We start from the raw sequence: 16,831 nt of genomic DNA, 5'->3' as shown, positions 1-16,831 counted from the left end.
ATTCCCAGCATCCCATATGGTCCCCTGAGCACCGTCAGGAATAATTCCTGAGTGCATGAGCCAGGACTAACCCCTGTGCATGCCGGGTATGACCCAAAAAGAAAAAAAAGAGAAAAAAATCAATGAATAGCTCCCATCTTCATTTTTGCAGAATTGTTTGACTTTCAAGGAGTTTTATAATTTTATTAGAAAATTTTTATAATAAAAGTTGTACCACTATTCTATATCTTTAAGGAACTTCAGGCCGGAGAGAGAGAGAGAGAGAAAGAGAGAGGGAGGGAGGGAGGGAGAAGAGAGAAAGAGAGAGAGAGAAAGAGAGAGAGTGGATAGAGGTATCTACCATAGGGGCAGGGGCAGAGCAAGGGACCCGGTGGAAGGGAAACTGGGGACGTTGGTAGTGAGAAATGTGCACTGATAGATAGATGGTTGTTGGATAATTGTGTGGCTGAAACTCAATCATGAACAACTTTGTAACTGCATATATCATGGTATCACTATCACTGTCATTCCGTTGTTCATCGATTTTCTCAAGCAGGTGCCAGTACCATCTCCATTCATCCCTGTCGCGTGCTAGTGTAGTCTGATGGCACATTAAGGACTTTTTCAGGATCAGGGGAATGTTTTTGGCATATAAAGAATGAAACAGGTAGCTTGCCAGGCTCTGCCATGCGGCAAGATACTCTTGGTAGTGTGCCAGGCTCACCAAGAGGGACGGAGGCTTTTGCGGAGGCCTCTAATCGCCTTTACAGGTGTTGCCAGTCTACCAGATGTAAGCTTTTAGTAGACTGGCATGTTGTAACAATCTGTACACTGACAAACATGCACCTTCCTGCATCTCTGGACAGCCCCTGGGACATCTGCGGCCTCAGGTCCATCTCCTTGAGGTTGATGGAGTGCGCGCGGAGGTTGTTGAGCAGATGGCAGAGCAGGACCCTATCTCAGAAGGTCTATGTCACATCGAAGACCTGCGCCAAGTTCCAGGTCACGTGGTGATTGGCTGACAGCACCCCACAGTGGATGAGCCTCTGTGCACACTGCTGCCATGGCTATATGTCCCATTGCACTGTGATTTGACCAGCCGGGCAGGTGGCGAGACTGCGGCCACTGTCACCATTTCTCCGTGCTCCGCCGATGCCATTCTCTCCAAATCTTGCAAAACAGCCAGTGATGTCCAGTAGAAATCACCTGTAGAGTTCCAGCAGGGATCACGCATAGAGTTCTGTGCCTGGCGTGCTGAGCCAGGCCATTGTCTAAGGTGAGATGGTGAGCCGGGTTCGGGAGACTGCAAGGGGTTAGGGTGGCATTGGTGCCATCTTGCCTCCAATAAATTATGGTGCAGTAATTATGAAAAATGAGTAGGTAGTGTCTTATTATGTTTCGTGAGGCCGCTTTCACAGCCATGCAGTTTAGGAATATGTTCACTCATAGGCGAAACTTGGCCCTAGTGTGTGGAAAGTGGCCTGGAGTGTGGCGGTGGTTGGGTTGTGGAGGTTGGCTGCCCGAGCTGGGTCCCTTGGGGCAGGGAGGGCTCTGCTCTCACCTGTGCCCTTCTGGGGCACCCCAGTGAAAACCTTTTTAAGTCAATAAAAGATACTAATGGCAAGAATTTCAGACCAGACATAGTACTGGGGTGAAGGCATTTGCTTTGTGCTTGACTAACCCTGGTTCTACCCTGCACCGCATATAGTCACCTGAGCACATATCCAGGAATAAACCCAGAGCACAGCCATGTTTGGCCCAAAAAGAAAATAAAAAGAAGTTATCTCTAATTCAGTTTTTGTTAAACTGGGATCCCAATATGTATAAAACCACTCCAATGATAGGTACCATGAAAGGGAAGTGGTAGAAAGAAATTTAAGGGGCTGGAGACCTAATACAGTTGGTAAGGTGCTTGCACACATCCCAGGACCACGTGTGGGATCCCAACCCCTTCCAGGAGTGGTCCCTGAGCATGGAGCTAGGATCAAACCCTGAGCTCAGCTAGGTGTTACCCCTCTTTAAAAAAAAAGGAGAAAGAAAGAAGAAAAAAGAGAGGAAGGAAGGAAGGAAGGAAGGAAGGAAGGAAGGAAGGAAGGAAGGAAGGAAGGAAGGAAGGAAGGAAGGAAGGAAGGAAGGAAGGAAGGAAGGAAGGAAGGACAATGGAGGAAGGGAAGGAAGGGGGAAATATTGGCAGTTAAAATAGTTTGCCTTTGAAAATTTGCAGTTGCAGGACTTTTCCGAGAATTATGGAAGAAGCTTATGAAAATTAAGTGACAGACAGTAGCCTAGTATTTTGTGCAAATCTAACTGCAAAAAAAATATAAAAGAGTAGAGGGAAATAATAACCATACTTCTTTAAAAACAGATTTTTGAATTTGTAGTGAGGTACAGAAAATTGAAAATAATAAGGAACACAGCAAATAAAAATAATGAACCTAAATCAAAGGGCAGGTGGAGATTATCCTAAATATACAACTTGAGAAAAAGTGGTAGAAGTGATAGTCTGGAACTTCCAGTAGGATCTAAATGCTCGGGTTCCTGAAGCATTTGATTCTATTTGTTTGCCTATACAATTTCTACGCATAGTCACATGAGTACTTAAAGTTCTCCTCCACTCTTTGTAATTTTGTTTTCCCATGATTAAGAATACACAAGAATTTGTAGAAATTGCTCAGCTAAAATTCCTGGTATATAACATTTAATTAAATGTTCTCTGAGCCATTTACATATGAGGTAGACATTTCCATTTAAGCATATCATTTTAATGAAAGATTATATACAAATATCACCTTGGGTCTTATTAGTATTTTAACAAAAACATTTATGACAATCTTAAAATCATTTTAAATACTGAATTGTGACCCCTTCACACAAAGATTATTTATTTTGTCCATTTCTCTATATATTTCAACAACTCCGTATAAAATTATCATCCTGGAGTCTAATGTTTATGTCAAAATTTTCTTCTATCATTAATGTGCATATCACCTTCTAGCTGACTTCTTATTTGAATTAATCAGTCAAGGATGAATAAACAGAAAAACAACTTATTTCATTCAATCACCAAATTCATCTGACAAATATTAATTATCAGTTTTTTGAGATTGAATTTTATTATTTATGAAGTACAAACATTAACATCAGAGTCTTGGTTTGATTCAATTTTTTCTTTGCGCTTCCTATATACAACTGAAAATTGCAAGATCATTGACAGCAATTATAACTTCTTTTCAAGCTTAAACAATCTTTATGATTAAAACCTGTATTATTTTTTTTAATATAATTGTGTTGTTTACTTCAACTGTTTATTTTTCTGCATGTCAATTTTCATTAGGATACCCTTAAAGTCCAGTAACAATATTGCAAATAGAAACATTTTACATATTAGTATAGATAAGTGTTATTATATTGTTTAACATGTCATCTATATAATACATATCTTTATACACCTAAAATACACATATATCCTTTTTACTCATTCACCAGACAAGACAATGCTAGTAAGTTCTACCAAATCTTTAGTTAATTTGACTTTTTAAGTTCTTCCTAAAAATTGAAAAAAAGGGAATCCTTTCAGTTTATGAGATCAACAACATCCTGATACTAAAGGCAGACAAAAACATTACAAGAAAAGAAAACCTACAGATCAATATCCCCAATAAACACAGATACATAATTTTTCAGCAAAATCATAGTATATTGAACTCATCTTTACATAAAAAGGATTACATATTATGATTCAGAAGAATAGTTTCAGTGGTGTGGGGATGGTTCAGCAAATCAAAACCTGTGGACTTGATATATCCCATATAAACAATAGGAAGGATTCACTTAAAAAATCATATTATAGGCACAGAAAAAAGATTTCAACTATTTTCAATACTGTTTATGATAAAAATTGCAATGAAATGTTGATGAAAGGATCATATCTTAACATAGTAAAAACCACATATGACAAACTCATAACTAATATAATATCCAATGGAGAAAAGTAATACTTTTAAGCTGAGATCAGTCCAAGATATCTGTCCATCTTACCAGTAATATAAAACATAGAACTTGAAATTCTACCCACATCATTAAAGCGAGGAAGTGAAATAAAAATATTCAAATAAGAAAAGAAGTTAAACTCTTTGCATATAACATGATGACATATATAAAATATATATACACACATATATATATAGCTATACCTCTATCAACATATAACTAAATCTATATATATGCACACACATATATGCATATATATGATTAATGCAATAAAGTAGATTACAAGATCAGTACCTCTGAATTGTTTGCAATTCTATATGCAATCAACACACTAGAAGAGTAAAAATGAATAACAAAATTCCATTCAATCACATAAAAAAAATTAAGTACCAACCTAGGAAACTTATCAGAAAAGCTGAGAAATATATATATCAATAACTATAAGTATTTAGTTATAGTTATTGATGTATAACTTTTCAAATATAGTTATTTTTCAAATGTAGTTATATTTATTGATGTAAATATAACTATATTTAAAAATATAACTATATTTGAAATAATATAAGACTAGAAAATGAAAAAATATTCTATGCTTGTGGATTTGAAGAATCATTATTAAAGTTATCTTCCTGCCTAATATATGCCAATTCAATGCAATACCTATAAAAATTACAAATCTATCTTCAAAACAGAGTAAACATTACAAAATTTTTATGGTGCCAAAAAGATATTTTAGGCAACAAGAATCCTTAGGAAAAAATATGATCAAGGATATTAGTACTTTGGTGGTTGTTGTGGTTTGGTAACATGTATTTACATTACAAAATTTTTATGGTGCCAAAAAGATATTTTAGGCAACAAGAATCCTTAGGAAAAAATATGATCAAGGATATTAGTACTTTGGTAGTTGTTGTGGTTTGGTAACATGTATTTAGAATAATTGTGAAATTATATGCTTAAAACTTATATAGTAGTATTAAAAAAAAGGATAACTCAATAAAAAGAGAGCAAAAAAATGAACCAAATCAAATATAAACTTATAAACTTTTAAAAATACATAGCATACGTACACAATGGAATATTATCCTGTTATAAGAAAATATGAAAATTTTCTTTTGGCTACAACATGAAGGAATATGAATGGAGAATCTCATGCTAAACAAATATGCCAGGAGACAAAGCCAGATGGTTTCATTCCAGTGTGCTGTATAATGAGATGAAGCATTGCAAAATCATGATGCAACAACAAATAATCACTTAAACTCTGACCACATATCTGAGTATACTAAGGCGTTTGGGATGGTCTCAAAGGGGGGAGGACGGGTCCAATGTACCATACTGAGTGTTATACTTGAATACCACACTTGAGAGGTTTGGAATGGAAAACTTGTGCTCATAAAGCATATAAACTTTTGTAAGCTTTAAAACAAATTGATTATGATAAAATGCCCTTGAAAAAAATATTTAAATTTTGTAATATATTCAAAATGCTTAAAAATACAGATGAAGTAGAGAAAAGAATAACGTTGGTGTATTTTTAAAGTTGATGATTTTAAATATTGGACAAAATGGAAATTTTCTTAGGATGACACAGGAAAAAAAGGAAGAATCACATTACTAAAATTTGAGAGGAGTGAGTGGCATCTCTATAAACTTTGCAGAAAAACAAAGAATTATAAGGGAAAACTGTTGTATAACAGTGGTTTGTTCTTGCTCCTTCTGCAGGGAGCTTAGGCTTACTAAGTTACTCCCACAACAGTGCCCGTAAGGCACACCTGATTTTATCAGGCATTAATAATCCTATATTGCTTTTCTCTTTCCGTTATATAATTTGCATAGTTTAGCAATGTCCTTTTTGTATAGGTACAGGAAGACAGTTCATGTTATGCTTTTGTAACTGTATCACTGTATCACTGTCATCCTGTTGTTTGTCAATTTACTTCAGTGAGTAACGGTAACGTCTCTATTCCTCCCAGCCCTGAGATTTTAGCAGTCACTCCTTACAAATATTGGAGGATCTTTCAGGGTCAGGGGAATGAGAACTATTGTTATTGTTTTTGGCATATCGAATATGTCACTGGTAGCTTGCCAGTTTCTGCCAGTGTGGACAGGATACTATCGGTAACTTGCCGGGCTGTCCGAGAGGTGTATGTATATATATATTATACAATGTATATAATATATATTTTATAATATATTATATATATTGTATAATATATATACACACACCTATATATGCATATATATGTATATATATACACACATATAGAGAGAGAAAAAATATATATATACTCTATGATTTGTTGCCTACTGTCTGAACTCCATCAAATATGGCGTGGTAATTATGGAAAATGTGTAGGAAGTGTCTTATAACGTGTCGATTCGGAAAGCGGCTGTGGTTGGGTAGTGGAGGTCGGCTTCTGGGGGTGGGACCCTTGGGGCGGGGAGGGTTCTCACCCGCCCCCCTCTCTGGGGCGCCCTCAGTGAAAACAGCCCAGCGAGGAGTCCTGCTTTTGTAACATGGGAGTGAATTAACTCCAAATATTATTTACTCCTAGTTAGGGAACAGTTTTTCCCCAATGTGCCCAGACACGTTTTGCACCGGGTTCCTGCAGACTCGAGGCAAAGGATGCGCAGAGAAACCACTCCAGGAGACAGCTGATGGCCAAATACACACATATTTCATAGAGAGTCTTGGCTATGGAGGATGCCCCAATCACATGAAGTTTAGCATTACTGACCTATCACCCTTCCAACTCTGCTTTGCCCTGACACAATCCATAAAGTTTAGCATTACTGACCTATCACCTTTCCAACTCTGCTTTGCCCTGACACAATCCCAATTAGGGCTAGATGATGCAGTTAGGAATGAGTAGATAAGTGTAGGTGACAATTCTTGGGGGGTTGGGTGAGACTCAAGGCCTGGTGCTTGTAAAATGCCCCCAGATACTCCCTACTGGGTCACTATGCAGGGACAGGTCTTATCTGCTCTGGCGCCTGTTACCATGCTCCAAAACTCCTGGGCATCTGTCATATTTACCCAACATAAGCATCAGCTGCCCTTACTTCCTTACACCCCAAAAGAAGCGTCCCAGTGAGGGACAGGGATGGACCAGGGGCAAGCTGTAAGCTACCTTGGCATCTAAAGGAAACAAGCTGAGTTCAGTCATGGAACAAACTCTGTCATGACCCAAAAAGAAATAACTGAATAAGGACTCTGCTGGGGTTAGGAAAGACTAACCTGACCTGAGGATTGTAGTCTGGGATATATAGCAAGATGTCCCCAGGAAGAACCAACCTTTAAGCTTAATACATCTCTTATTATGTTCATACAAAATGACTAGAACTACTAGTAAGAAGTGAATTTACTGTGATTGTTTAAATGGTTTATTAGCTGAGAAGAGGAGAAAGTAATATACCCTACATGAAATCCTGCCCTTGAGTGGATCTTCTGGTAATCTGGAATGTTGAAACCTCAGATGAGATTTTGTCCTTGAATTAATCTTCTAGAATTTCTCCTGAAGGAGAGGTTTTACCTCTGGTTTTTTGTTATAACAATGTTCAATCATCCTGTGTTTACCCCCACCCTTCATGATTTCTATATAATTATGATATAAGGAGCAGGGTTTCTTGCCCCCACGCCAGGCTGTCCTCATCGGGGACACTCAGAGTGGAGCAGGTTGAGTTTCCCTCCTCGCCCTGAGCAGAACCTTTTCAGCCAAAGACCTCCAGAACCCAGCCACAGCCATGCTCAAGATCCCTCTCCACACATTCGGACGAGCACGAAGGAACTGGCAGAGGAACCCAGGTGTGCAGGACCCAGGGCTGGGATCTCCAAGCCTGCTGGGATTGGGACTGGGCCTCTCCACCCAGACCCCCAATTTTCCAGTAGCTTGGCAGCAATACCCACAAACTGCCCCTGGTGCCATGTCATCCCATCAATGGCAAAGATCCAGAGACTATAAAGCAATGCTCCCTGAAGTGCTCGGGGCCGCGAACTCTTACAGTCTAGTTCTCCCTCTCAGAGAACCTGGCAGGGTTCCAAGAGCATCCTGCCCACATGACAGAGCCTGGCAAGCTCTCCATGTTGTATTCAATATGTCAAATACAGTAACAATGATGGGTCTCATTCCCCTTACCCTGAAAGAGCCTGCAATGCAGCACTGCTGGGAAGGATGAGTAAAGAGAAGCTGCTAAAATCTCAGGGCTAGGATGAATGAAGACATTACTTGTGCCTGCTTGAGCAAATTGATGATCAATGGGATGACGGTGATACAGTGATACAGTGATGCTATAAGGAGGGAGGGAGGAAGAGAAATTATTATGCTGTAAGGGATAGAACTACATTGGGGAGAAGAGAAATAAGCTGTCTACCAACCAGCTTATGGCCCAATTTCTTCGTTACCCCAGTCCTTCATCCATCTGTTGCCGTGGACAAGCACTGAATGTTCGAGTCCGTCATGCATAGCCTTCATTGAAACTCACAGAAAACTGTATTTTAAAAAATACTAGACGAGTTAGGAGAGGCTGCTAAAATCTCAGGGCTGAGAGGAATAGAGATGTTACTGGTACCCGCCGGAGTAAATCTATGAACAATGGGATGACTGTGATACTAGACAGTTGCAAGGAATGGTGAATACAGGAATATAGGAGGGAACCTGGAGGGAAGTTAACACTGTGATGGGATTGATGCTACAATATTTATGCCTGAAATTCAACTATGAATAACTTCAGAAATCAGTGCTTCAATTGAAAAACGTGGAAAGGTAGTAAACAAACAAAAACTGTCCAACAATGACAAATTCCAGGAGAGATAAAAAAAATTACTAAAACTGACTCGAGAATCAAAAGCAAAACCAGAAATACAAAACCATTCCAATTGATTAAACTTAAACAACACTGGAAAAAATGAAGAACTGAATCCAAAGACCCTGGAGATATCTTTCATAGCTATCCAAGTCTTTCTAAGAACTGCCGGGTGTAACCTGGTGGCTATATAACTCTCGGAGCTATGAGATTGCAAGGACAAGTTGGGTATTACCAGGAGATATATCCCTTAGCACTGCTAAGAAGGCCCCAGTTTTATGAAAAAAAAAGCAAAGGAACTGATGTCAATTCTTTAAATTTTTTATTGAATTATTATTGCTTAGGTCACATGTTTACAACAGTGCTCACTGCCAGCGTGCTGAGAAGTTCCTCCACTTCTTCAATCATCTCTTTGACCTTGGGGGATTTATCCTGACTTTTTGGGGGGTTGCTTGGGAATGACTAAGAGAAGGAAATTATTTTCCACATTTTCACAGTTCCTGCCCAGAAATGTCTCTCAAGATTAAAAAAAAAAAAACTGGCTTTAAGGAGGGCAAAGTTGTTGGAGAGAATGTGTTAAGCTAGAAGTAACTTCTGAATCCTAGTTGGATCCCCTGACATCGCCTGCCTCCCAGAGTTTCCCTTTGTCCCACAGCATCACAGGGTCTAGCGGTACCACATTTCTGGCCAAGCACCGGACCACCAGGTTCACACCGATGGCTTGAGAATCCCTGGGTATGGCCCCCAGGGTCCAACTGTTGCTGGAAAGATTTCCCAGCTAGAAAGAAATCTTTTACCAGAAACCTTTTAGAGTTGCAGATAAAGTGGAGTGTGTCTGTAAATTAAATTATCCACAAGGTAATGTATCACTCACTCTGATAGCCTGAGTCTGTGACTGTACCTTTTGGAAAATATGCTTGTTGCTGACTAATGCTCTTTCTCTCCCCATCAGTGTACTGTTCCTCAGTTGATTTGCCCCTGGGGGGGCAAACACTGAAAGGGACTTATGAATTTAAAGAACAAGTAAAGATTGACTTGTTAATTAAAAAGAAATTTCACACACATAGAGGCAAATGAACTTTTGGGTAGTTTATCTGGTTATTTGTACCAGACTTGAAAATTAGAATCAATCTTAATAAAATTTAGAAGAATAAATTTATTTTTTTATCAAAACCTTTTGGCTTATTTTATGAAGCCAGAATTATCCTGATAACAAAACCAGAGGAAGATATCACAAGTTATCTACACTACATGCCAATGAGCCTCTGAACATAGATGAAAATATTCTCAACCAAATAGTAGCAAATTGAGTTCAGAAACAAATTGACTATCTGCCATTACTAAATTGAAATTTATCCTAGTAATGGGAGATTTATCTAAGACCAAATAATTATCTAATAAAATTTTCTATAGTAATGGGATAAATACAAAATGCATGATAGTTGCAGTATACATAAAAACGTATTTGACAAAATCCAACACTTATTCATGATTTTAAATAAAATCACTAAACACATGTGAGTTCAAGCACAGTTCATGCAGTAGCTGAGAACCACCTCCCCAGGCCGCCAACAGAAATGAATGAATGAAGGAATGGGGCCACAGGCTGGTTGGTAATCAGTGGCCTTTTATTCAAGTCTCACAGCATTAGTTATAGACAAAGCATGAAGGGTAGGGTTAGGGTTACAGTGAATAGATGTAAAGGCCTTCCCTCAGGGAAAGTTCTACTAGATTAACTCAAGGACAAAATCTCACCTGGGTGCTCAGAACTCTAGATTACTGCTAGGAGATCTGCCCATGGGCAGAATTCCATCTAAGGGCATATTGCTTTCTCCTTTCCTTAGCTAGAAATCCATGTAAACAGTTATCTTAAATTTTCCTCTTAATAATGGTTCTAGTCATTTTTTATGGACACAGTAAGAGATATATTAAGCTTAAAGGTTGGCTCTTCCTGGGGACATCTCTATATACCCCAGACTAGAGTCCTCAGGACAGGTTTGCTTTTCCTAATCCCAGGAGGGTCCTTATTCAGTTGCTTCTAACTTAGGTCATGACAGAGCATGCTGTGCTCTTAACTTATTGCACGTCTTTTGGCACTTAGCCTGCCCCTTTTCAATGCCAAGGTAACTTGTGGATTGCCTTGGTTTCATCCAGGTTCCTCTCTGGGACCCTCCTTTTGGGGGGGTCTTAGAAAGTAAGGCACCTGAGGCTTATGTCAAGTAAATATGATGGATTCCCAGGAGTAAATATTCAGAGTCAATCTCTGCATTCAGTGAATCAATGACTGTGACAATCACCCTTAACAAATCCTCAGAAGCACAATACTTGAGTGCCTCCAGATGGGTAAATGTGGAGATTTGGAAAAAATGCTGCCCTCTGGGATAGAAAGAAAACTCTATGCTGTTTGTGCTTGCCTTGCATATGGCCAACTCCAATTAGATCCCTGGCATCCCATAGGTCCCCTGAGTACTGCCAGAAGTCATTATTGAGCACAGATTCAGGAGTCTTCCCTGAATATTGCAAGGTGTGGTCCCCAAATCAAAAAATAAGCATGGCTGTTCCCATATCATAGGTATACTTATATAACCTTTAAGTGGAACAAAAATATAGTTTTGGGAACTCAAACCTCAATTATTCTTTATTTGAATGTTTTTGTCTTTGTTTTATTTATGCTATAGTATTTTTCAATTTGAAATTTTTGCTTTTAGGCCTATTCACAGGACAAAGCAAGAACACAATATTGTGTGGAAGATGTTGAAAACAATTCCAGATTTAACTGAGAAGATAAATTCTGAGCAATTGAGATCCCTTAGTATGAATGTTTCTTCAGAGACCTGGATAAAAGGTAGCACAGGTAATGAGTTAATCTAGAAGGTAATTTGTGAGATAAAGTGCAAATAACTATATTGCATTTTTTGCCTTACTACTTGTTATTATATTTGATATGTTAAAAATTTAATTTGACAATATTTTATTTGTAAGTGTTAAATAGTGAATGACATTTAACATTTTAATGCATTTTAGGTGCTAGTGTATAAGTAATGATATTTACCTACCTAGATCATGCACCAGAATTACCCATGAAAACATGTTATTGCATCCAATCTCTTACGTTTCTGTAGATCTAGTTCTGTGATCATGTTCCAATATAGTTCCAGGTGATGCTGCCATCAAACTCTGAAAACCACTTGTTGACATTCCATTTAATAGCAGTGTAACACTAGTTTTCATAGTTATTACACCAAGTGTCCAAAAAGATTATTTGACTAATACAAGCACTGATCCAGTTACTGAATAAGAAATCTAGAGATGTAATTTAGTTTCTTAGTTTCTAGATGCTTTACCAAGTATATAGCAGAAATGTTAACTTAATTTGAAGACAATTTTGATGAGATATTAACATATCCATTGTCATATATCCCTATATCAGAACTACAACATTATCTTTTAATATTTGAGCCCTAATTAAAATGTATTTAATTATTTTTGTGTCATAAATATTCCTCTTTTATTTCTGGCAGTAATAAAAGAAAATATCACCTCAACATGTAAGAACCCCAAGGCACAAAATGTCATGCACATTACTTGATTATGGTTGAATTTCAAACAAACTTTATCTTTACTGTTAATTTCATTTTCTTCCCGTTATGCTAGTTTTTATTTATTCAAAAATGTATTATACTTTAGGTGATAGGATTATAATGGTGTTTGAGTTTCTGGTACTGGTACCACTTGTCCCAGCTGACCAGCTGCCTTTGAGCCTTCAACTTCAATCCCATGTCCACTCGGATCCAGTCTTCCTTCCCTCTCACGTCCCCATTATGTGTTTATTGACAGTTATGTTTTTAGTATATTCTGATGCCTCTCTTGGTACCACTCAATGTATTCTATTGGTTTTATAAAGTAATATATTGGGATCATTATATTCCAAACCTAACTGGGATTCTGGAGAATGTCATTTGAAAATGTTTATATATTTTTAAAGAATTTCTCCTCAATCATTCTTTTTTATTTTGTTTCTTGCTTTTTGGGTCACACCCAGCAATGCACAAGGGTTACTCCTGGCTCTGCACTCAGGAATTACTGCTGGTGGTGCTCTGGGGACCATATGGGATGCTGGGAACCAAACCCAGGTCAGCATCGTGCAAGGCAAATGCCCTACCTGCTGTGCTATTGCTCCAGCCCCTCAATCATTCTTTTTCATAACAAGTTTTATTCAACTTGACGCCAAGCAATGAGAATTAAATTTTGAATTTCTATTATACAGGGGTTCTAACTCAGGGCCTTGTACGTACAAGATATGTGCCACTACTTGAGCCACATTCCTGGCCAGAAATAATGATTTTGAAAGCAATATAAGAACAAACTTTAAATATTAGTTTGTCATTACCTTGAAGCAAGGAATTAAATACTTATTTGCTTTCTCATAACTCTCTAAAAATATATTTATTGTGAAAAAAATATAGAAACAACATAAATGCCCTTCAGTGGAAGACAGACTACATAAACTTCTGCCATGGATGGAATGTAGGAGACAAGTTGGAGAGAAAGTATAGGAGGTAACTGCACTTGCCTTGCATGCAGCCAACCAGGCTTTGAGCCCCAGAACCATATATGATTCCAAGAGGACTTAGAGGAGTTATCCCTGAACATAGAACCAGGAATACGGGATGGAGCGATAGTACAGCGAGGACTTTTGCCTTGCATGAGGCTGAGGTGGGTATCCCATATGGCTGATCTTTGGCATCCCATATGGTACCTGGAGCATCACTAGGAGCAATTCCTGAGAGCAGAGCCAGAAGTAATCCCTGAGCATTGCCATGTGTGACTCAAAAAAGCAAAGCAAACAAACACAAGCCAGGAATGCTATGGACACTGCCGCTTGTGTCCTCAAACAAACAAAAAATAAAAGGTGTATCCATATATTTCTATGTAAATATAAGTGTTTATATTTATATTGATATATACTCGGGGAACCCCAGAGGGGACAGATGAGAGCCCTCGCCACCACAAGGGACCCAGCCCCAGCAGCCGACCTCCACTACCCAACCGCCACCACGCTCCAGGCCGCTTTCCACATGCTTGGGCCGAGCCTCACGCATGAGTGAACATATTCCTGGAAGGCAGCCATGCTACACATCATCATAGAGGTGATGGAGAGGCATATGCCTCTTCGAGAACCCAGCAAGCTACCGAGAATATCCCACCTACATGGCAGAGCCTGGTAAGCTCCCTGTGATGTATTCAATATGCCCAAAACAGTAACAATAACAGGTCTCATTCCCCTGACTCTGAAAGAGCCTCTAATCGTTGGGAAAGATGAGTAAGGAGAGGCTGCTAAAACCTTAGGGCTGGGACGAATGGAGATGTTACTGATGCCCACTCAAGTAAATCGATAAACAATGGGATGACAGTGATACAGTGATACAGTGATCTATATATTTATTCATATGCACAAACTTATTAAAATGGTAGGAAGTAATTAATATATACGCTTAAATGCAAAAGCTTTTTAGAAATAGCAAGTATAACAATAATTATAGATCATGATTATAATATTTTCTGATATATGAAATATTTATGAAAACTATGAAATGCCATAAGTATATAGAACACCTAATGAAATATACATAGGAATAGACCTAGGCAGATGTTTCAAAATGTATATTCTAAAAATCCTTGGTTAACGATAGAAAAACTGAGAGGCAGTCAAGTAAAACAATTAACTTCTATATACATTCGTGGCAAAATGTTCATACTCAGTAGACATTCATTCATCAGTTGGTGTTTGTAATTATGCATGAGATCTTAAAAGGTTAGAACTTCAATTTTTTGTTTTCTTAATAACTCAGGTGATTAACTTTAAATATGAACTTTCACTCCTTGACAAATATCAACCTCAATTTAATCCTTTATATTAAAGAAGGCATTCCAACTCACGTTGCAATAGACCATAGTTCCAAACACTTAAAAAAATATTAAAGCCTGTGTTTGCATCTACCTGTGTCAAAATCTTTCTCTTGAGTTTTTAAGACATCTAATTCTGACAGCTCAGATCTGTTTCACTATCAAAGCAGTCAACTCATTAAATATCTGACCTTTGTAAATCTCTTTGTTCATCCAACTTAAAAAACAAGCTCAACCAGGTGTCTTTCCCTCTCCCTTTTCTTTATGCTTGCATGCCTTCCCCTCCCTCCGCTGTTATTTAAAGTATTCCCTCTAGAAGTCCCTCATCACCAGACTGCTGACTTTCAATCTGCTGTTGAGACTTTGATTTTCTCTCCTGCAATTCCACACAGCTGTTTGTACCGTCTGGTCTCTTTTTGGTCACAAGTTCCTTGGAGCTTCTTTATTGAAAGAAGCTTCCTAATAAGTCTCTTACTCAGTTTTCTGAAAAAAAAAAAGAAAAAAAGAAAAAACAGAATATTAATAGGTAAAACAATATTACTATTTTAAGTACACAAATAGCACACAAATGTATTTTTTTCTGTGAAAATGGTACTAAAACAGGATTACTATATATATATAAAGATAACCTTTATCTTTATATTTGTATGCTACTTGTATGCTAAATATTATATATCATATATCATCATTGCTATATATAATTCTGTATATACTATAATATATACTGCATTATTATTTATATACTATAATAATATATATTACAGTATATGTACAGTATATATTACAGTATTTATATATATTTATATACGGTATTTATATACGGTAATTATACGCAGCAATGGTATGTACTAGGTATTAGTATGGGCTGGAGCGACAGCACAGCAGGTAGGGCATTTGCTTGTACGCGGTCGACCTGGGTTCGATTCCTTCATCTCTCTCAGAGAGCCCAGCAAGCTACTGGAGTATCATGCCCACATGGCCGAGCCTGGCAAGCTCCCCGTGGCATATTTGATATGCCAAAAACAATAACAACAAGTCTCACAATGGAGATGTTACTGGTGCCCGCTGGAGCAAATTGATGAGCAACGGGATGACTGTGATACAGTGACGTATTAGTATATTACCTAATTTATATGCTATATTAAAGTCACTGTATAGAAAGGCTCACTGTATCATTGTCATCCCATTGTTTATCAATTTCCTATAACGGGCACCAGTAATGTCTCTATTCCTTCCAGTCCTGAGATTTTAACAGCCTCCCCTTACTTGTCTTTCCCAACGATTGGAGGCTCTTTCACAAGGGTCAGGGAAATGGTCAGGGGTCAGGGAAATGAGACCTTTTGTTATTGTTTTTGGCATATTGAACACACTACAGGTAGCTTGCCAGGCCCTGCCCCTGCAGACAGGACACTCTCGGTAGCTTGCCGGGCTCTTCAAGAGAGAGATACACATATATACATATATTACTGTCTGTGATTTGTTGGTTGTCTACTGTCTGAACTCCATCAAATATGGTATGGTCATAATTACCACATAGTATGGTGGTATTTATGGTATTTATGGTAGAAAATGGGTAAGGGATGTTTTATAAGTAGCCTGGAGCATGGCAGCGGTTGGGTAGTGGAGGTCAGTTGCTGGGGCTGGGTCCCTTGGGGCGGGGAGGGTTCTCACCTGTCCCCCTCTGGGACGCCCCGAGTGAAAACAGCCTGGTGCAAAGTCCAGTCCAGAAAGGTTATTTATTACTAAAATCATTGTTTAGTAGAAATACAGTAATTTCTTGCTATGTAGATGTAGATACAATTATTTCAAATTAAATCAAGGTTTCCAGTGGATCTCTTATTTTGTGATTAGGACGGAGAGCATTTTATGATTGGCAATGTAAAACTCTTAAGAGCTCAGCTTGAGAATTCAATTTAATGGCTACCTGAAATTTGATTTCAGAAAAAAAATTAATTTTATACTTGTATACTTGTGTAGACTTGTATACTGTGTAGACTTGTGTGAAAACATTTCTGTAAACCTAATGGTATAAGGAAGCCTTTTATTTTTATTTTTTTGAAGAGGGTGTTGTAACCACTTCTGGCAGTGCTCAGCGCTCACTCCTAGCTCTGCACTGAGTGATCACTCCTGGCTGGGCTCAGGAAACCAC

General features: G+C 38.2%; 1 protein-coding gene across 1 annotated transcript in view; it reads left to right on the top strand.

The window, feature by feature from the left end:
• CNBD1 (cyclic nucleotide binding domain containing 1) overlaps positions 1-16,831 on the top strand; it is a 364,454-nt gene that overhangs the window by 137,579 nt on the left and 210,044 nt on the right. The window contains exon 5 of the mRNA XM_055124427.1: positions 11,484-11,629. Within this exon, the coding sequence (XP_054980402.1) occupies positions 11,484-11,629 (146 nt within the window). The remainder of the gene's footprint in view (positions 1-11,483; positions 11,630-16,831) is intronic.

Source organism: Sorex araneus, chromosome 2, assembly GCF_027595985.1.
Source record: "Sorex araneus isolate mSorAra2 chromosome 2, mSorAra2.pri, whole genome shotgun sequence".
In the NCBI taxonomy this organism is placed as follows: Eukaryota; Metazoa; Chordata; class Mammalia; order Eulipotyphla; family Soricidae; genus Sorex; species Sorex araneus.
Note: the sequence above shows the minus strand (reverse complement) of the source record. Positions and strands in the feature narration are given on the sequence as shown.